Genomic DNA, 21193 nt, shown 5'->3' on the forward strand with positions numbered 1-21193 from the left:
CACCAGTCCCATTTTAACCAGGCGCATTAAGCATTAATTTGAACCTGAATTTTGTAGTAGCAAGTAGGAGGTAGTTCACTGATTCTAACTTGACCAGGCGCGATGAGCACTTGAACCTGGGTTTAGGTTCAAAGACTGAGCATGTAAGAATGATTTTCTGAGCTCAGCTTAAGCTTTGCTTTGCAAACTTCGGTGTTGCAGTGAAAACCTTGTGGATTTTCAAAATCTCATAAACACTTCAGATAGTAGTTCAACTATGGCTGAGAATCCATATCAATCAGCCCAGACTTTACTAAATTAGTTGTTGCAAGTGTTGAGGCTTTGACGCCCCATCATAGGTTTTGATATGTTGGAATGGTATATCAAAAATATTATGGTTCCGATATGTCCCTGCACTCCCCCAGATTAAACTGTACTGAGGTTGATCTCTTCATTAGGGGCCTTAAACTGGCTTCTCCATTTGCATGGATTGATTTGCATTGTTGCGACTAATGCACTGTTGACGCCCCCAAAATTGCGGTGGACTAACAACATTGTAATTGATACGGTGCTGAAGAGATATTGACCCTTGATTTGGATAAAACCTTAAATGTTCCCTCTGTATGGGAAATTTAGAAGTCTAATGAGAAATCTTGCCCGGCGGTATGTTGTGTGATATCCAGCCTGATGGTATGTTGTGGATGATCTGAGAAAACTCTGTGAATTGTAGACTAGATCCCTACCTGTAATTCGTTATAGCTAGAGATGCAGTCTACTAGAACGAAGTAAACTGTGAATTGTAGACTCATTTTGATGGATTTATTTATTGGATCACAATTGAAATCCATCAAAACAAACGCTCTTGTTTTGAACCTCTAAAGATAATTCAATCACCATATGACTCCGAGGAATAAGGTAAAGTAATTGTCTTGTACTGGCTGGAATGACACCTTTGACATATACAATTAACTAGCCTTAGAGTTTTGTTGAGGTCGCCCCCAGTGATGTTAAAGTTTCCAAAATTTTAAATCTTCTTCAACAGTAGCATACCTATCTGCTCGCACTAGCAAATCCTTAACCATTTCTGGAGGCTTAAGAGTTAGTAAGTTGTACAAACCAGACTTATCAAAAGGAAGAGCATTTTTGAAAGCTTGCGCAACAATGTCATCTGGGACATTGTTGACCTCCTTGAGCAGCACCCTGAGTTTTCTGACAAGGTCTCGAATACTTTCTCCTTTCTCCATGTGGAGGTTGAAAAGAGTTCCAGAACCTTTGATGATCTTCCTGCTGTAGCAATAATGTTTTGAAAATTTATCAACGAGCTGCGGAAATGTATGGATTGAAAGAGGACAAAGCTCGTTAAACCATGTCAAAGCTTCTCCGCTAAGGGTAGCTTGGAACACTATGCACATCAACGCATCATTGTTGTTAAAAAGAGCCATAGACGATCTGTACTTCATCAAGTGCTCATCTGGACAACCATCTACATTATTGTAGGTTGGAACTAAAGGTTGTTTGAAAGAACTAGGTGAAATGTAATCTCTGATTTCATCTATAAAAGGAGATTCTTCAGGTCCTTTGATTGCCAGTTTATGTCACTTATCTTCCTGAGTAGCTTTGGAATCCATGGCATTTCTAATGAATTCTTGGACTCGCTGCTCATTCAAGTTGTCACTATTTTCCTGCAGAGCGACATTGTTCGTGCTGACTCGGTGGGTACGGTTTCTCCTTTTAGGGCTCCAACCTGGCTCAATAGAGTTGTGCCTATATTGTCTGAAATTTGCTTCAGCCCTACGTGGGTTTAGCTCTCTGGTTCGAGCGTAACCACCCATAGAATTATGGAGGGCTCCGATTATGTGGCTTCTGGCCCACTGTTGTCTACCTCTTCTATCTCCAGCTCTCTGATAACCTCCATTAATCCTCCGGCGAGTGTTCCTCAAACCATTGTATCTGGATTCTGAGGAATCATAACCTCCAGGACTACGATCAAATCTTTTGTTAATTATCTCGAGCTTCTTTGTATTGTCCTCTCTGTGTTACTGGACTGCGAGAGCGTTGCATGTCACGCTCTAGATCGATTTGATCCGAAGAGGAATATTCGAAATCGACACGATCGATCGTTCCTTTGAGAGATCGGGAACGTCTTGATACTGATCTACTTCGGTGATGCTATGGGCTACGAACCCATCCTAGTACAGCGTCAGCTCCACATAAACGTTCCACAATCGGAGTTATGTGGTTTTGGGTGCGGCTGGAAGCGTGGCTTCTTGGATGATGCCTCTTTCTAGGAGACCTGCTTTCCCTTGGTACGGAAGATTCCTGCTGAGAGTTTTCTTCCCTAGGCCTTTTGCCTTCATTTCTCCTAAGCATATCATTTTCTCTGGTCAACCTGAGCAGTATAGACGTCAGAGTTTCTTCATCAGATGGGTGAGCACTTTGGCTCAGATCCTGAGGGCTCGATTCAGGTCCAAGGCGCTCTTGCAAACGTCTAGGTAGTATGGATGGTCCAGATCTGGTGGAAATAGCACTCGACCTAAGCCCAAAGCGTTGATGTAGACGCTGATGCAGCATCGAAGGTCTTGCCCTAGTAGATACAAAACCATCTCCGTGTGTGACGACTCGAGTATCCATAGTTGTATCTTGTTCCCCTGCTGGAATAGTAATTCGCAGGTTCTCCACCAAATCTTCTTCTTCATCGAAATGTCCGGATTCTCGGGGAATCGATCGCGATCGATCTTGAGCATGAACCTCATGAGCAATTGTTTGTTGTGCTATTTCAGCATTAGGAGGAAGGTTTTGTGCAATTTCTGGAGCCTGACTGGTGTCAACCACCTTTTGGTCTACCAGCAGCCATTGATCGTGATATTCAATATAATAAAAGAGAAGAAGGTAGTCATGGGTTTGCTACCCACAAACAGCGCCAAAAGATGTTGGGACAAAAACTGTAAGTTACAGATCTACCAAAACACTCTTGAGAAATTGACCTTCTTACCTATAAAATTATGCACAAAATATTTAAGTAACGATGAATTGGTTTGTTTGAGATGTTGAGACTGAACCACTTTTTAGTTCAGTGGCTGCCTACATACCCCAGAGGGATCAAGTCTCTGAAAGTCTACGGAGTATATAACTTTCATTGTAGTTTTGTTGCTGAAAACTCTTCAATATGTAACCATCCGAAAAACTAGGGAATCTTTGGATATGGATCCTTATCCCTAGTTTTTAGTTACATTGGATAGAGTCAAAATCTCCAAATTCTGTGAGATCCGGCTGGTCCTTGTTTTCAACTGATTACGAGCTTATAGTGAGGCTTGGCCCACATGCCATGTTGTGCCCTAGCTACGAACTAGGGTTAGGCCTGCAGATATGAAGGGTCCAGTCTAGGTGTCATGTCCAGAGATCATGCCCAGCTAGTCCATAGAGACGATGTGCTACTAAGCATGCCATCGAGTTGGAAGTCTCATTGCCCACAATTGGTCCAACGAAGCCCCAGAATAGGAGGATCATATAATTCCATGCAGACCATTTATGAGGGTCCACACAGTATTCAACTCTGTAATATGTATTTGACTCTTCATAATCACTGTTCTAAAAATCGGTCTAAGTGCTAGGGTGGTGCCCAACCGACTCGCCTAAGCCCAAGTCGTTAAAAAAATCGGTGAACTGATTAGGCAGGTCAGGTGGACTAATCGGTCTCTAGGCGGTCCAACTATTTTTTTTTAATGATTAAATATTGAAAATTAAATACTTGTGTAGGCTTAAGATTTGAATTTGTTTAAAAGACTAAAGTCCAATGTAAAATATATGCTACTATAAAAAAAAAAAGTATGTTTTTATATGAAGTTAATCTTCTTCAATTATTATGTATTTTTGTAATAAATATCTTTGTTTTTGTTTATTTTTTGAGTTATAGTAAATAATTTCTTCATTTCTTGTACTATGGGTGTGGATTACTATATATATATATATATACTATAAGATATATTAGGAAAAAACACCTTCTAGGTAGGCACTGCCTAGAAGACCTAGGCGCTAAACGCTCTCCCACCGCCCGACTAATCCCTATCGTTTTTTAAAAACATTGTTCAAAGTCCAATTTTCCTGCGGCTCTACAAAAGTCCAAGCCCTTTTGAAATTTGTCCTAGGCTTTAACCCGGGCTAGCCCTCTGTGAGGTCCACTCGTCCCAGATTGCCTTAGCCCAAAGTGCAGAGGAGAATCATGGGGTAAGATGCGTTTCCAAACATTCACCTTAAATTTTTTAGTGATCAAATAAGAATCTCAGCTTGCCAGTTGCCTATAATATCATCAGGGAAATCAAGCGTAGGCACCATGGTCTAAATCCACTACTAGGTTATTTTTTTTCCTTATAATTTGATTGAAGAACAACACTTTCGATAAATTGGAGGAAATCGAAATAAACTATATTCATTATAGTTTAACCTACAGGTCGAGTAATAATTTTATGCATTATTTTGAAATTCCTAAATGAACCAAGTATATATTTTCTGTAAAGTGGGCATGGCATGGATTATCTCAGGTTAAAATTTTACAAGCGACAACGTGGCCATCCGCATCCTCCCCAGGCGTCGTCAACGGTCAACCGCAACTAATGCTACATATAGCGACACGAATTCAAACCGTTTTTTTTATTATTGAAAGATTAATTTGCTTTTTAAATTTCAACTTCACACCAATTGGATCAAACTCAAACTTAGCCCAGTCACTATTACACACATACTTTAAGCCCGAAGCCCGGACGGCCCATGCCACCCACCAACTAAATTTGTCTGTATCCACGTCAGCTCAACTTCCCAACTCAGCACAACAAACCTCAACTAATCATCTGAATATCTGATTCACCTCTTACAAACACATCACTATCTCCCTTCTCATTGGTCACTTCCCCTCCACGTCACCATCTCCCTAAATCCATTCACAACTTAAACCTGAAAAAAACAGACGTCTCCTCAAAATCTTTTTCCCAAACATAATTCTCAGCAAATATTTCCCCTTCCTTCCACACCCACATATATTGTCATGTCAAATCAACGCAAAATTTTCCCCATCTTTCTCATTTTCCTAACAATCTTCTCTTCTTCTTCAAACGCTTTGACCAATTCCAAGCCAATTTCCGTAAGTAATTCAATTTTAATTAATTAATTCTTATAATTAGTCACTAATTAATGATTAATTATTTGTGTTTACAGGATTTGAAAGACGCAATTGTGAAAGGATTGGGATTTGAAATTGAGGATGTGAAAATATCTGGGTTTGATATAAGAGATGCATTGGTAGGGAGATCAGTAGCATATGAATTTGATATTGAGGTTGATAATAAAGTAATGCCATTGAAGCTTCTAGAAGATGTGAGTCGATGGGAATATGTGGATTTGCCGATATTTATAAGTGAGGAGAATGGGTTGGTGGAGAGAGAAATAAAGGAGGCTGGACCTGTTTTGGCTCCTTTTCAATTGGCTGGACCTATGGAATTGTGGATTCAAGATGGGAAAGATATGAGGGTCTCATTGCCTGTAAGTTTCCGCAGTTTATCTCTTTATCAAATATAATTGTTTATTATATTGGTGAAATAATTTTATTTTAAGGTGTCAAATATAACATATAGTCATATAGGGTGTGTGTTTTTTGGGAGGCAAATTGTTTTAAGAATATATATAGACATGCTTGTCTCTGCTAATGATTTTATAGCCCTATTTTTTTCTCTTGAATTGACTTATGTTTTCCTTCTTTGGTATTTTTTTTGTTATGAAAATTGATTTGCCAAAGAAAATTCCTCGGCAGTTGAAATTTTTGTGGGGAAATACGGTTTTAGAAGCCAAAACATCAGGCAACATGGAACACGTTAAGATTATTTGTTTGTTTGTTTTGTTTTGTTTTTTTTTTTTTTTTTTTTTTTTTTTCATTTACATTTGGCGTTAAACTTTTAACCTTGCTGTGGTATATTAGTGGGTGTTGACAGGAATTCGCCCTTTCTTGTTTTTACCTATTAGGCATTGGTACTTAATGCTAATGTTGGTGTTTGTTGTTTTGTTTTTCCAGCATGATGTGGATGCTGGTGTACTGAAGAAAGTGATCTTAGCTGATGGTGCAGTGGTGACTGTTAAGGGTGCAAGATCGGTTAGCCTACGTCACCCACTCGACCTTCCACTCCCCTTGAACGGCTCCAGTAATGGTCTAGCTTCTGGGCTTTTAACTCTTGCCGAACATCTCCGTCTAGCTTCTCACACTGAAGGAGGCCCTCTTGTCTCTCTTCGTATTGTGGGTCCAACTTCCTTAACTTCCCCTGCTTCAGCATCTCCTTCCTCTAGTAATAGGCTTAAACTGAAGCGTCTAGCACCAGGTCTTGTGGAGCTTTCTTCCCTGTCCAAAAGTAAAGCAATTGAACCTGTCCCCGCTGTTGATGACGAAGATGAAGGGGTGACATTCTTGGCACCTAATCATTTTACTACAATGTGGCCTCTATCGTCGATTAATGGATCTAATCCCAACTTACGAGGATTTGAGGCATTACTATACTCTGTTCTTGGTGATAAGGCTAAGAACAAAGGGTCATTCCGGTTATTGAAGGCAGAGGCATCAGCACAGACATTTGTCAAGATGGTATTTGGAGTGGAGAAGGAGTTGAAGGAGGGGTATGGATTGGCGGACTGGAAAGGGTTCCCTGACTGGAAGACAAAGCCGGAATCAATCAGAATGCATTTTGAGGTATTGGCTAGGGTGGATGGAGAGAAGATATTACCAGAGAAGGTGGTGCAGGTTGACCCAGTTCTGGTGGAGGATAGTGTGGCTCCTAATGTACTCATGGGGAATGTGACCATGTCCAAGGTTCCCATTGTTCACCCTCCCATCAGTCCCTTCGCCTTGTGAGTTGGTATGGCATTTTCTTTTTGTTCTTTAAAGTGTAACCTGTATATTGTCGAGATTTCTTTGTTCCTACTGGATTCAGTGGCTGCGACAAATATGGATTGTCGTTGATATCCAAAAAAATGTATAGTTTAAGTATAGTTAGACTCACAACAGAAAGAGTGAAAGAACAAGTAAATGATGAGGCAGATTCTTTGTTTTGGCTATTCGCCTTTGATCTTTTACTTTGTTAAAAATGATTCTCTGAGCCCTTACCTTGCTATGCTACTTTTCAAATATCTAAGCTCTTTACTCTTGATTGTTTTGTCATTGTAATAATCTGCTCAAGTCTTCGCCCTCTGTTGGAGTTGCTTGAAGTACACAGAAGCTTCTCCATCTGCAACAGAGTCAGAGATAAATGTGAAGAGTACACCCCTTTTATCGCTTAACAAGATTTCTTCATCTGCCATAGATACTCTGTACATTGAAGAATTCCTCGACTTTCATGTATCCAACCTGACCTTTCTAAACTCAGAAAATTCAGGGTCCAACGGTTTAACATAAAGGACAAGAAAAGGAGCCTCTAACAACTGGATCACATAATTTTTGAATTTTTGAAGCCTGTGGACCGCTCTTGCAAGGCTTAAAACTTTCAATTCTATAATTTGAAACCCAATGAAATAATAATTCCTTAAGCGAGCCCGTTAGTTATATGAACTCCACCACCAAAAGTGGATTTATAAGACGAATTGAGAGTTGATTTTTGGTGAAGATAGTCTTCTCATAATAGAGAATCTTCCTACAAAAAATCAGCCCAAACGAAAATATTTAACCTTGTCAAAAGTTATTTTGAAATTTGAAAAATCTGGATCGTTAGATAATTTTATAATATTGTAAGCAAATTTTGATATGTCTAGACTTACTAGACATCTTCAAGTGTGTTGATTTTTTCTAAGGATGATATATATAGTGGGATGTGTGAAGAACATCTTCACTAAAAATCAGTTTCTAATTCATTGTTTTTTATGGAGTTTCTTTAGAGTTCGTATAAGTGGAATTCATATAACGGGCAGGTTCCTTAAGCCTAACAAGGCTGAACATTGTGGCTGAGAAGTATGGCTACGAGGTTGAAGATTTGAAGTTAGACTAAGAGGTTGAGATTAATATGCACCATTTGTTGTGAGTTGTGACTGAGAAGTTGGGGTAGGATATTGCCATATTGGTATAGAAAGTAAGCCAATATATATTCCTTCAGGTTTTATTAAATTAACTAGAATGGTACACGTGCTACGCACGTTTTATTATAACCAACAACTTTATTACATGTTCCCATTGAAAGCAACAACTTGTTTTCTTTTTGTACGTTTTTTCTCTCTCCCCTCATCCTGCTCTCTGTCCCGTACTCTATTTCTGTTTTGTGGACCTACACATAAATGAAAAAAGCAAAAAAAAAAAAAAAAAATGTTAGAACAGATATATACAGCATGTGTCACGAAATTATGTAAGAGCAGAATTGCAAAACCGATAGACAGCTCCATCGGCTCACTTACCCGCACCACTTATAAGTAGTAGAGATGTATAAGCTATGCATCACCAGTTTTAACTTTGTATAGCACCGAGTGAAATGTCTAAAATAAGCCACACCCTCCTATTTCTCCCCGGAGTACCTAAATGCGTTGCTAGTTGCTAGTTTGCTACATGCCATCAACTGTTTAGTGTTGCATAACGTCGCTTAAAATGATCCAGATCAGAAAGCAATAGTTTATTCTTGTCAAAAATGATATAATCACATACTTAATTTCATTCATTGTCCAAGGTGATAATCAGTCAGATTTGGAGGTGCTAATTTCTTTGAATGCCTTCTTCAATCTGTGAAACATTGGAATAGAAGCCATGTCCAACAAATCCTTCTTGACCTGTTTCTGCTTTGTCTATAACTATTTTGTCGGACCTACTATCGTGGGCAAATATCGTTAACTGATATTTCAGCCCATATGTTTTGATTAATATCGAGATATCGACATAAAGGTCGATATCTCTCTATAAGTTGAATGTTGCAGGTATGAGCGGGAAGAAAAGTGGATGGACACATGTCAATACTTGATTGGAGGAGAGCTAACTTGAATGACTATATAAAGACCAGAACAGGAGAGAGAAGATCATTATCTTCTTCTCATAAAAAATCTTGTAAACTAGAGCGAGAAAGAAGAGTGTGTAACCACCATTATTAGTGAATAAGAACTTTACTTCCTTTCATATCAAATCATCATTTTCTCATCGAATAGTGTAACAATCTTCTTTGATCATTGTTATCTTGTGATAAGCTTCCTTGATCACCACACCTGCCACTCTAGTTTACATCTTTGTAATTATTGATTTGTGTATGCCTGTATGCTGACCAATTTTTTTTGTACCATTTACCTACTAGCTAGTACATTAATCAGGTTCCAAAGTTGTTCCATTCACTGTCCTGTTCAATGCAATGATGCAACCTTTCAATAAACAATGACCCTTGGAAGATAGTGTCCATATGGTAGTCTTAGGGGATATTTGTTTTTTTTGGGTTAAGTTATAAGAGAGAAGTGTCTTATAATATGGTTTTATAAACTGGTTTGCTTTTCATTTTAAATTCCTCTTATAAGTACTTGTAAAAAAAAAAAAAAACATACACACGACATCTTATAGAAGGTTAATTGACAAATATAGCCATGTTTTACATCACATTCAACTTAAATAGATTAATTTGAAACAAGTATATCTTATCATTTGATTTTCGGTGGTGGTTTTAATAGCACGATGGTGAAGATAGTGATGGTGGCGGTGGCGGTAGTGGTGGTGATTGTAGTGGTGGCTAGGATAGTGGAGTTATTTGGAGAAGAAAATAGTGAAAAGGGAAAAAGAGATTTTTTTTTTTGGATAAAACCTGCAAACATTTTATTAAAGCATGTAAATAGCCTCAGGGCAGTACATATAAAAGTTTTGTGGACCATAAGATCTAGCATGCTTTGCCATATTTATAACCCACACATTCCCTGTTACAGAAGTGGTTCTAAAAGAAAAAGGAAAAACAGTCCTCCCACTTAATTTCCGCTGTATCCCTTCTAATGCAGCCCTGTAGTCTCGATTTAAACTAACTCCCACTTAACTCCGATAACATCTTGGTGGCTTGTTTATCTGCTCCTTCAAAAACCGCATTGTCTAGTTGCTTTGTTCTAACCAGGTCCACTACAAATTCAGCCACTAGAAGATAGGCTTCAATGCGAGATAAGGCTCGAGTGTGTTCTGTAGCAGCAGCCACACAAACCCCATTCCAATCCCTGATGATCACTGTAGAGACACTTGATCCTTTAGATTTCATAAAGAGACCACAATAATTTGCTTTAAACGAACCAAAAGGAGGGGCAATCCATTCCCCCTCACTCTCAATTTGTTCATTATCATGCATGTGATAAGATAGTTATAGGGCAATCCACAACAGTCCATTCTTGCCAGTTAGTTAAAGCCTTGGCAAGAACAACATCATGGTTAGGTTTCACAAACCTAAACCGACAATCATTTTTGTGCCACCATAAATGGTACTGTTTCGACCCCCACCTACGTGGTAAACGTCCATTAGTAGGGGTCTCTATTTTATTCATTTAATCGACAAGGCTAAAGCCTAATTTGCAATACCATGGATCAATGTACAAGCCCATTAACTCATGTGTCTAAGGCTGAACCTTAGCCATATGGTTTGCCACTAATGTACATTGATTTATGTCCAGATTCATTTCTTATCAAAGAGATAATTATCAGTTAAGAGTTATAATCAATTATAATTACTTAAGCTACAAGAATACTTGAGCTACAAGGAGTCTCTACTCTACCTACATAAATACCAAACTATTTTTCATCTAGAACTACGTTCTTGAGACTTGATCCCATCAATAATTTGGGTACATAGGCAACCGAAATGTACAGGCTCATCATTCATTTGATCACCATCGCTTTTTCACTACTTTTCTACATTCTTCATTTCTTTCGTCAACACTTAATATTTTGATAATATTTGGTCGAAACATAATTGGCGCCGTCTGCGGTTCTTATTCAACACCCTCGATCATGTTCTACGAAAGTTATGACGCATACTCAAAGAGCTCAAGGTCCCGATGTAATTACTGACGATCATCAAGAACATGATGGTCAAGGTCAACTTGGCGATGACGGAATAATACCTTCTAATACTGTCGTTCCACCAATGCGCCAAATTATTCAGCGCGAGGTTATTGCCTCTGACGATTCTCCATTATCTGATACGGATAATGTAAGTCATATGTCTCACGAAGCACTTCTTCAAAAGTTAAAGACTGTCTGCAAATAGAACAACTACTACAGGCGTCGTCTTAAACGACCCACTCCACTCGCAGATGATGTTATATCTGTCACACCATAACGTAACACACACGAACGACATAATAATGTGTGGGATCTTTTAAGTGGTGAGGATGAGATTCACGATATTCACAACAGCCATCAACGAGTTCCAAGTAATGGGCGACGAATTCCCCGACCTCCGCCGAGAAACTTCCAACCACTTGGTCACGTTCTCGGTAGGCAAGGTACTGCTAATAACCGTCCGACTGTACCCCACAGTCCTATAGATTATCGGCAAGTCCTGAGGAATTCGGGTGGCGAACAGAATAATTGTCGCACTCATGATCGGAACCCTCATTATGGCGAAACATTTCAGCGATGCGGTTCTAATCATTCTGAACATTATCGTAATGAAGGTCCAACATACCAACCACATTCCTCTCGACACAGTCACGATGAATCTTCATCATTTTCTTCTCGTTCCGTTTGTTCCCATAGGCGTCATCGCGATCATGATTATGAGCCAGCCGATATGGATCTGATGACTCCTCAACGTGTCCAAGAAATGATTAAAAAAGCTTTTCTTGATAGTGATCCTTTTGAATCGACATTAGAGAATCTTGCAGTTGAAGATGGTATTTTGGACAAATTTTCTCTCGCCATCCAACGTGCTACTCACAGCAAAGATTTCAAACAACCTGAGTTTGATCAATATGATGATGTCAAGGGATGTCCTATGCTTCATGTAATTAATTTCACCAACAAACTGGTTTTATCGGGTGGTGACGATGCTTTGAAATATAAACTTTTCCCTTCTACATTAGAGGGGGAAGCATTGGTATGGTTTAGTGAATTACCCCCGCGATCTATTCATCGGTTCAAAGACTTAACTGAAAATTTTGCGAAGCATTTTCATTATAATCTGAAACGTCCAAATGGTGTCTGGGTTCTTTTCAACATCAAGCAACAACGTGATGAAACTCTCCGTAGTTTTGTCACTCGTTTCTGCCAAGCTGCAGATGAGATTTCCGAGCAGTCCGATCTAATGGTGGTCTACGCTTTTAAAGAAGCTATCTTATTTGATAAAGACAGGTTGTACAACTCTCTTGTTCGGGACATTCCATCTTCCCGACGTGCATTATACTAGCGAGTTCAACAATTTATCAATGTTGAGGACGACACGGCTACTCGAACTTCTCGTGACAAAGATAATAAAGGAAAGGATTTCAATGATCAGCGAAATAAATAGAAGAATCCAACTTTTGATCAATAGCAACCCAGTCAGAAGCCTCTGTATAAGAAAGAAGACTCCACGAGTAGGACCGAAAAGCCTTTTACTGATTTTGAATTAACTCCGCTTAATACTAAATATGTTATAGTTTACTACAAAATCAAGGATAAAAGTCTGCTCACTCCACCGTTTCCCCTGCGCGACAACACTAAAACAACTCATGATAAATCGTTATGGTGCAAATTTCATAATGATTATGGTCAGGAGACTGAGAATTGTCGATCTTTGCGGGGAAGAATTGAAAAGCTTGTGCAAAATGGGAAACTTGATCAATATGTGCAGAAAAAAATGACAACTCAAGCTTTAACTGTAATCGATCACAATATCATTAAGGTTGGACATGCCGTCAATGATTCATTGTCCAATACTCAGTAGAAAAATGCTCGTCGTTCTAAAGTCAAATATCTTGCTAATTTTTACGAAGTTAACGGGATCAATTTCGTGGAAGGTTTTTGCATGGAGACTATTGAAGACGAACCATTGTGTTTCACTAACCAAGATCTAATGGGAGTGCATGTTCCTCATTATGATGCTATCATGATAACTGCGTATATCAGCTGTACACGCGTACAACGTATAATGATCGACACTGGTAGTTCAGCAAGTGTCATGTTTTCTGAGTGTTATCGCAGTATTCCTTTTATTGATAACTTGGTCACTCTTGAAAATGAGCCTATCGTTGGTTTTGATGGTACCGCTACTCATTGCGTTGGAAAGATTTCTCTTCCTATCACTCTTATACAGAAGAAAGTCAATATTGATTTCCTATTGATGTATTATAAATCCCCTTACAATGTCATCCTTGGTTGGGATTGAATTCATTATATGGAAGCTGTCGTCTCAACATATCATCAAGCCATCAAGTTCCCATTCAATAAAAAAGTATGTAAAGTGCACAGCGATCAACTTGTATTTCTAATTTGCCACGACAATGTTCTCGATGATTATAAGAAGTTTGAAGTTGTTGGACGAACTATTCTTAGTTCCAACGCCGTCAAATAGCAATTACAGCATCCGGGACCTTCGGTTTACTCTACCAATAGAAATGTTGAAGGACCCTCGACCGTCGATCCACTTTTAAAAGTTCAAATTGGCCAACTCCCTGAAGAGACAACTTTTATTTCAGCCGAACTTCCAGAAGCGGAGAGACAAGAGCTTATTTTGTTATTGAGGAAGAATAGTCATGTTTTTGCTTGGAGAATAGAGCAAATGGCTAGTATTGATCCTTCTGTGGCTTGTCATAAACTCGACATTGATCCCAATGTAAAACCGGTTCAACAAAAGCCCCGAAGGATGGCGCCCGATAGAAAGATGAAAGTGAAAGAAGAAATCGACCGTCTCTTGTTTGTTAATTTTATAAGGCCTTTGACTTATCCAACATGTCTATCAAATGTAGTCGTAGTACCTAAAAAGAACGGCAAATTACGTGTTTGTATTGATTTCACGAATCTCAATAAAGCATGTCCAATTCACTCGTATCCGTTGCCTCGTATATCTGAAATGGTCGATGCCACATCTGGTTTTCAGCTTTTGTCTTTTTTGGATGTTTATTCTGGTTATCATCAAATTCCGTTATTCATTGAGGACCAAGAATTAATTGCATTCATTACAGACCAAGGAATTTACTATTACCATGTAATGCCTTTCAGTCTGAAAAAAGCTGGAGCCACATATCAAAAGCTAGTCAACACCATTTTTTTTTATCTATTTGGAAAGACAGTCGAAGCGTACATCGACGACATGGTTGTCAAATCTACTGAAGCACCTGATCATCTTACTGATTTGCAAGCTATGTTCGACAGACTCTACAATGTCAACATGCGTTTGAATTTGGCTAAGTGTTCTTTTGGTTTATCGTATAGTAAATTCTTATGATACATGATGACTAGACGCGAAATTGAAGCAAATCCAGATTAGATTTGGGTTATCCTTGAAATGCCTTCTCCAACGTCAAAGAAAGAGATTCAACGACTTACAGGATGTTTGGCTGCCCTAAATCACTTTATCTCTCGGTATTCTGATCGATGTCGTCCTTTTTTCCAAACATTAAAAGACGTATCAATTTGGACGGAGGACTGTGAACTTGCATTTCGTCACTTAAAAGCATACTTAATCCAACCTCCAGTTCTTACCCAAAGAACGGGGCAGCCTATAGGTTCAGATTTAGCCGCTCGATTATGCAAGTAAGTTACCGCCTTATTTGTCAACGGTGATGATGGTCGTCTTATATTCTTTGTTAGCAAGACTCTTACAATGGCTGAAACAAGGTATTCTCGAGTGGAAAAAATTGCATTAGTCTTGGTTCATGCTGCTTGACGTCTTAAGCCTTATTTCCAGCTTAGAGTCGAGTTGTCAAAGTTTATACTAAATATCCACTGCGAAAGCTTTTTCAAAATGCTCAGGAATCAAGTCGCCTCGCAGGATGGGAAAGTTACCTTAGCGCTTATAACATTGTTTTTGAAACTCGCACAGCTGAGAAAGGACAAGCTTTGGCTTCGCTAATGGCTGATTTTTCTATTGATGATATTCATATGTCTGACGCATTACTGGACGAAGAAAATGTAGTCGACAACACGCCATTACCTCTTGGGGGCGATGACTTGCCACACTTATAGTTGTTGGATTGTTTACACTGATGGTTCGTATAATAAGTCTGGCTCCGGTATTGGGTGTGTAATCTTGCAGCCGAATGGAGAAAAAAATTAAGAAGTCAGTGCGTTTGGGTTTTGACACTTCAAATAATGATGCCGAGTACAAAGCTGTCATTTGCGGCTTGCACACTGCTCTTCACTTAGGGGCGACTAAGTTACGATTATTCACAGATTCTAAGTTAGTCACTAGCCAGTTTGGAGGATCGTATGTAGCTCGTGACGAGAGAATGACGGCTTATTTGGACTTAATTCATCGGATCGCTCGAAATTTTGAGTCTATCAGTATTATGCAACGTCTGTGTCATGATGTGCGACATGTTGATTCTCTCGCATATTTATCCGCAGCTGGTTAAATCAGATGAGCCTCGCTAGATTACCATTGAATTTCAAAAAGAGTCGAGTATCGATCTGTCCATCAAGGATTTGCGCAATATGTACATCACTCAGAGTTGTTTTTTCGTCCAAACATTTTCTGACAAATCACGTCATGCCAATTTGATATCTCCTGTGCTGACTCGGAAGCGCAAGCATGATCTTGATAATCAAGCTGTCGTTATAGAGAAAACACTTGATCCACAACTTATGCTATCAGATGACCCCAATAATCTTGTCAATGATATTATCTCGGTCCATACCGATGATGATCATGAAGCTGACAATGCTCCAAAAGTTCCTGAGATAGAGCTAAGTTTTCCGCTTATGCCTTGTGACGAGGATGATTGGCGTCTTCCTTATATAGCATATTTACATGATCACATCTTGCCTCCCGATCATAAAGTGGGTGATCGTGTCAAATGCGATGCTTGGAAATATTATCTCATCTTGACTTCGGACGGTCTTTTGCAACTTTATCACAAAGGCACAAGTCTTAACCCTATGCTTCGTTGTCTCAACAGAGCTAAAGGTTTACTCGTCCTTGCAGAAATTCATTCAGGCCTATTTTGGAACCACTCTCAGGGGCGAAGTCTCGCTCATAGAGCAATGACACAAGGGTACTGGTGGCCATACATACAAAAGGATGCTAAGCGTTTGTCTGAGAAGTGTGTTCCTTGTCAGAAATATGCTAATATGGGAAATCTTCCAATGATGGAACTTCATCCAATCTTGATCCCTTGGCCGTTTGCGAAGTAGGGTCTTGACATTGTCGGTCCTCTTCCGAAAGCTCCTAGTAGTGTTTGTTTCTTACTAGTCGCAATTGATTATTTTACCAAGTGGGATGAAGCTGTGCCCTTAGCCTAAATACATGCTTCAGATGCGAAAAAGTTCTTATGGAGTGACACTGTTTGTTATTTTGGTATTCCTACATCATTGACTTCCGACAATGGCAAACAATTTGATGCTGAAGAAATTCGACAATTTTGTTATGACTTGAAGATTAGTCACAATCTCTCGGCACCGTACTATCCTCAAGCTAATGGACAAGCTGAAGCTACAAACAAATCCATTATTGCAATGCTCAAGCGATGACTTCAATAGGCCAAAGGAAATTGGGTTAAGGAACTTCCTACGGTTATGTGGGCTTATCGAACCACACCTAAGCATTCAACGGGATTTTCTCTGTTTAATCTTGCTTACGGTACGGAAGCGGTCTTGCCTACAGAGTTGATGACTCCAACCACACGAACTTCTGCCGTGGATTTGGAGTCGAATGATCAAGCACTTGCTCACGCCAAAGCCTTGATAGATGAGACGAGAGATGTTGGTCTTTAACAGTTAATTTGTTATCAGGCTGATATGAAACAAAAATATGATAAGAAAGTTTGACTTAAAGTGTTTGAGAAAGATGACTGGGTACTCTGTCGAAAAATGAGGTTGATAGATTCCGGTAAATTTGGAGAAAACTGGACAAGTCCATACATCATTGATCGCCCCACTACCAAAGGATCTTATTTTCTCTGAGATTTAGATGGGACTGTTCTCGATAGGCCGTGGAATGCGTTTTATCTGCACAAGTTCTATAAGTAGATTTTAGTTGTTGTTTTCTCGTTATTCTGGGAAAAAAAAAAAAAAAAGTATAATCTTTAGTTTGTTTCCAGTTCAGTCATTTATTTTCCGTTATTATCTTTATATTTTTTAAGACTCGGTAATCAATAAAGAAGTCGTTCTTTCACTTCACTTCCAATGGTATTATTTTAGGTTCTAGCGAACTTTATTATCGCTACGACAAAATCTGACGAAGTTACCACGTTTAATTTTGTCAGTATAAGTTTGAACGCTTTTACGCTCGCTTAATTCGTTACTATCGTTACGACAAAATTTGATGAAGTTACCATGTTTAGCTTCGTCAGTCTAAGGTTGAACGTTCTTACCCTCGCTTAGTCCGTTACTATCGTTACGACAAAATCTGATAAAGTTACCATGTTTAATTTCGTCAGTCTAAGTTTGAACGCTTTTTCGCTCGCTTAGTCCGTTACTATCGTTACGACAAAATCTGACGAAGTTACCACATTTAATTTCGTCAGTCTAAGTTTGAACGTTTTTACGCTCGCTTAGTTCGTTACTATCGCTACGACAAAATCTGACGAAGTTAATTACCACATTTAGCTTCGCCAGTCTAAGTTTGAACGCTTTTACGTTCGCTTAGTCCGGTACTATCGTTACGACAAAATATGACGAAGTTATCACGTTTAATTTCGTCAGTCTAAGTTTGAACGTTTTTATGCTTGCTTAGTTCGTTACTATCGCTACGACACAATCTGACGAAATTACCCCGTTTTGTTTCGTCAGTTTTGAGTTTGAACATTTTTACGCTCGCTTAGTCTAATTTTGCAAAGTTAAAGTTAGCATTGGGGGCGTTTCATTCTATTTCGTTTCATCTACATAACTAAACAACATTGTCCGTTTTCCATAGGTATGTTATCTGACATCGCAACAATATTTAATTGCCAACACATACTTTATTTTTATTTTCATCAATAGAATTTTTTATTACATTCCACAATCACATCATAATTGGTTTGGGAAAATCTAATGGTTCCTTACCAGTTCTTTGCTTATATAACTTGTACAAATCTTTGTAATTCATCTTTTTACGTTCTAGTTCATCTCCCGTTTCTGTTAGGTTCTCTGTCAATTGTCTTACGGTCGATTCACAATGTGCCATTTGCACGTGATCTTGGCCGAGCCGCTCGTTTACATATATCATCCTCTTGTTAATTTTCTCTACTTCTTTTTGCGCATGTTTAAGTTCATGATCTTTGGTCGCCACGAGTGATTTCAATTCTATCACCTCTGCTTTTAAGTATTTGTGTTATTCCATTATCTCATAGGCCTTCCCCAATTCTTCGTACGATCTCCGCTCTGCTTCTTCCGTCCGCTCTATTAAGTCTTTGTTTTCGTCTTCTAACTCTCTGTTGGTTCCGCTTAATGCTTTGTTTACTTCTTCCAATTTTCGGTTAAGTATCTTCACTTTCTTTATTTCTTCTAGGGCATTGACTTCATTCAGAACGAAACTTTTCTTCGCGGCCTTTTCGTGAATTTCTTTCGCCCGTACTACCGCCATTTTAACCTGCGGCAGGAATATATCTAGTTTTTCATCCATCTTTCAGACTTAATCACAAGTTTATAATAATTGATAAAAAAATATTGACATACCTAGTTCACACTGTCGAATATCATCGACACTGCTCTGTCATATTCTCCGTGTTTTGATCACATTTTCGATATTTTTCGAGCCCTTCCATTGGACATGTCACATTGTCTTTATCCCATATTCTTTAGTTTGTCTGCCCCACATTCTCCCACAATATCTAGCTCGTTTCATCGTTCTTTCTTTTTGACCACGATTCTTGATTTTTTATTGGTTTGGACAGATTATTTTCGTTATTTTTTTTTCTTTTTCTGAGTTTCTGCTAGTGTCCTTGGTAATTGGCGTGGTCCCTAGCGATACCTTTGCTTCGTCTTCCAAACTTGAGCATCTCTGCTTCATCTACCAATTTCATTGGATTAGGGTTGGACACGAATTTTATCACCGTCCAAACAAAATAATAAAATTCAAACGGTCAACTTACTGTTAACAGATTCTGTGGTTTTCCTCCGTGAGTAGTATTACCCCTGACAGTCTTTGCAAGTGGTCGTGGGATTCTTTGCTCCTGCATTTTGCTCTGCCGTTTGTTTTCTCTCACCAACTTTGTGTTCTTCGCTACACTATCTTTTGCAAGTATTACTGTTTCGTTCTCTTCCCAGCTATTCTTTTCCTGCATATACCAAAGTAGAATGATATATTATATCTCCTTGGCCATTTTACATATCTATGTTTTTCTACGGTACATACCTTTTCTTCTTTGTGTTGAGAACGTCTTATATTTCGTATGGGTTGTTTTGTGCATTGTAGTCTCGTCCCTCGGGGCATCATACATTGTCACCTCGTTTGTCTCTCTTGGTCTTCGTTCGCCCTGTTTCTGGTGAAACATTTTCTTTTGTGCAATTCGCTATTTGTGCTTGGCAAGCTCAGCACTAATTTTCGCTTTGTTAATTCCGTTTCATCTTCTTTTTCACTATCGATATCGCTACCAAATATTGCATTTTTGAGTCTCTTACTCCTGTTCTCCATTTCACTATGTGTCTCCCTTGACCTATCAATTCGATACCCCCATAGTTTATGAAATCAATAATATCATCAAAGTAGCTCAGATCTACCAATCTTTCATCGGAACATTCATTAAAGAAGAAACGAAGGTTATTCTCCACTTTCTTGTCCAATTCAATGTCTAGTAGTATACTCGCATTTTCTATTAGACACAAAATAACTCATATTAGTCAACAATTTACTCGTAGTACAATTTTCAATACTAATGTTTTGGCTTACCTCGAAATTTGTTCGACACTTTAAACTCTGTCGGATTCCAATTCCCTCACAAGCGATACAGAAATTTATCCCATCCGGTATATATTTTCTTAAACCCTTTAAATCTTCTGTTTGGTTTCTTGAATTCAACTTCAAATTTTATATACCCTTTCGTAAGTATGGCTTTCGGTTGTATCAACGCAAAGAATTCTTGTGCCCCGAACCTTCTGTTAAATTCAACGCAAAAGCATAAGTAGAGACATTATCAGTTGATGCATCTCTACTCTTAAAGAAAGAAAACCATTTTTGGGTCATGAAGGTTCCACTCTCAACCCTTAGACCCAACCATAAAGAGAACCAAAGACTTTTGCTCTAGGGACCACTCAAAGAAAAGATGCCCATGATCCTCCAAAAGCTCATTACAGAAAATATAGATATTTTCTATTGGCAGCAGGTTATTTGCAAATTTCCAGGGAAACAATTTTACCTGAGTCGGAATTATCCAGATTCCCCATATATCTTTTAATTGGTGGAAGTTAGAGCTTTGACCATGGGAGCCTTGGGTAGAGGCGATAAAATCATAGGCAGACTTAACAGAGAAGAAACCATTAGGGGTCGGATTCCACAGAAGCTTATCGGAGATAGATGGTCTAGCCCTTACACTCTTGATAGTTTCAAGAACAAGACTAGGAACCATAGAGGATAATCTCCCACAATCCCAAGAGCCATCAGGATTAATAAATTCAGCAACAGTAAGATCAAGATCCACCACTTGAGGTAATGGCGTAACCAAATCCAGAAGAATCCTTAGTTTATCGATAACTGTCACCCATTGATTAGTCCAAAACTTAACTAAAGCACCATCACCAATACTCCAAAGAGCCCCTTGCTCTACATACTTCTTCACTTTCATCAGACCCTAACAGATATGAGAAGCATCAGTGCTTTTATCCACAAAATTATTCAGAGTAATAATTTTTTGATACTTTGCCTCCATAAGATCACTCCAAAGAGATTTTTCTGTCAACACTCCCCAATCCGCCTCCTACCTTAGAAACACAGAGCTTCGCCCACCTGCATATATGTATAGCATTACCATTCAAATTTTGCCACCAGAAGTCTCTGCATGCATTATCCATTTTAGTAGTCATGGAGATGGGGATGTGAAAAGCAGACATAGTATATATAGGCTTTTCTTGAGCAACTGCTTTAATGATAGTATTTCTTCATGCTTGAGAGAGAAGATTTCCTTGCCAGTTAGAGACTACACT

The 21193-nt window shown here is 38.8% G+C and overlaps 2 protein-coding genes across 2 annotated transcripts; one reads left to right on the top strand and one right to left on the bottom strand.

The window, feature by feature from the left end:
• Window positions 1–986: 986 nt before the first annotated feature.
• On the bottom strand, window positions 987–1421 carry LOC147502181 (uncharacterized). Its single transcript, XM_086604464.1, has one exon. The coding sequence runs from the start codon at window positions 1419–1421 to the stop codon at window positions 987–989; it is 435 nt and encodes a 144-aa protein (XP_086460590.1).
• A 3456-nt stretch (window positions 1422–4877) lies between these two features.
• TIN1 (tunicamycin induced protein) lies at window positions 4878–7079 on the top strand. Its single transcript, XM_086607124.1, has 3 exons — window positions 4878–5113; window positions 5188–5511; window positions 6038–7079. The coding sequence occupies exons 1-3, from the start codon at window positions 5018–5020 to the stop codon at window positions 6863–6865; spliced, it is 1248 nt and encodes a 415-aa protein (XP_086463250.1). The 5' UTR covers window positions 4878–5017; the 3' UTR covers window positions 6866–7079.
• The last annotated feature ends 14114 nt before the right edge of the window (window positions 7080–21193 follow it).

Source organism: Coptis chinensis, chromosome 4 (assembly GCF_015680905.1).
Source record: "Coptis chinensis isolate HL-2020 chromosome 4, ASM1568090v1, whole genome shotgun sequence".
Taxonomy (NCBI): Eukaryota; Viridiplantae; Streptophyta; class Magnoliopsida; order Ranunculales; family Ranunculaceae; genus Coptis; species Coptis chinensis.

Coding starts and splice junctions, on each gene's coding strand:
- LOC147502181 (XM_086604464.1), bottom strand. CDS start 1,421: ATGGCTCTTTTTAACAACAATGATGCGTTGATGTGCATAGTGTTCCAA.
- TIN1 (XM_086607124.1), top strand. CDS start 5,018: ATGTCAAATCAACGCAAAATTTTCCCCATCTTTCTCATTTTCCTAACA. Junction 5,114..5,187: donor CCAATTCCAAGCCAATTTCC/GTAAGTAATTCA, acceptor TTGTGTTTACAG/GATTTGAAAGACGCAATTGT. Junction 5,512..6,037: donor ATATGAGGGTCTCATTGCCT/GTAAGTTTCCGC, acceptor TTGTTTTTCCAG/CATGATGTGGATGCTGGTGT.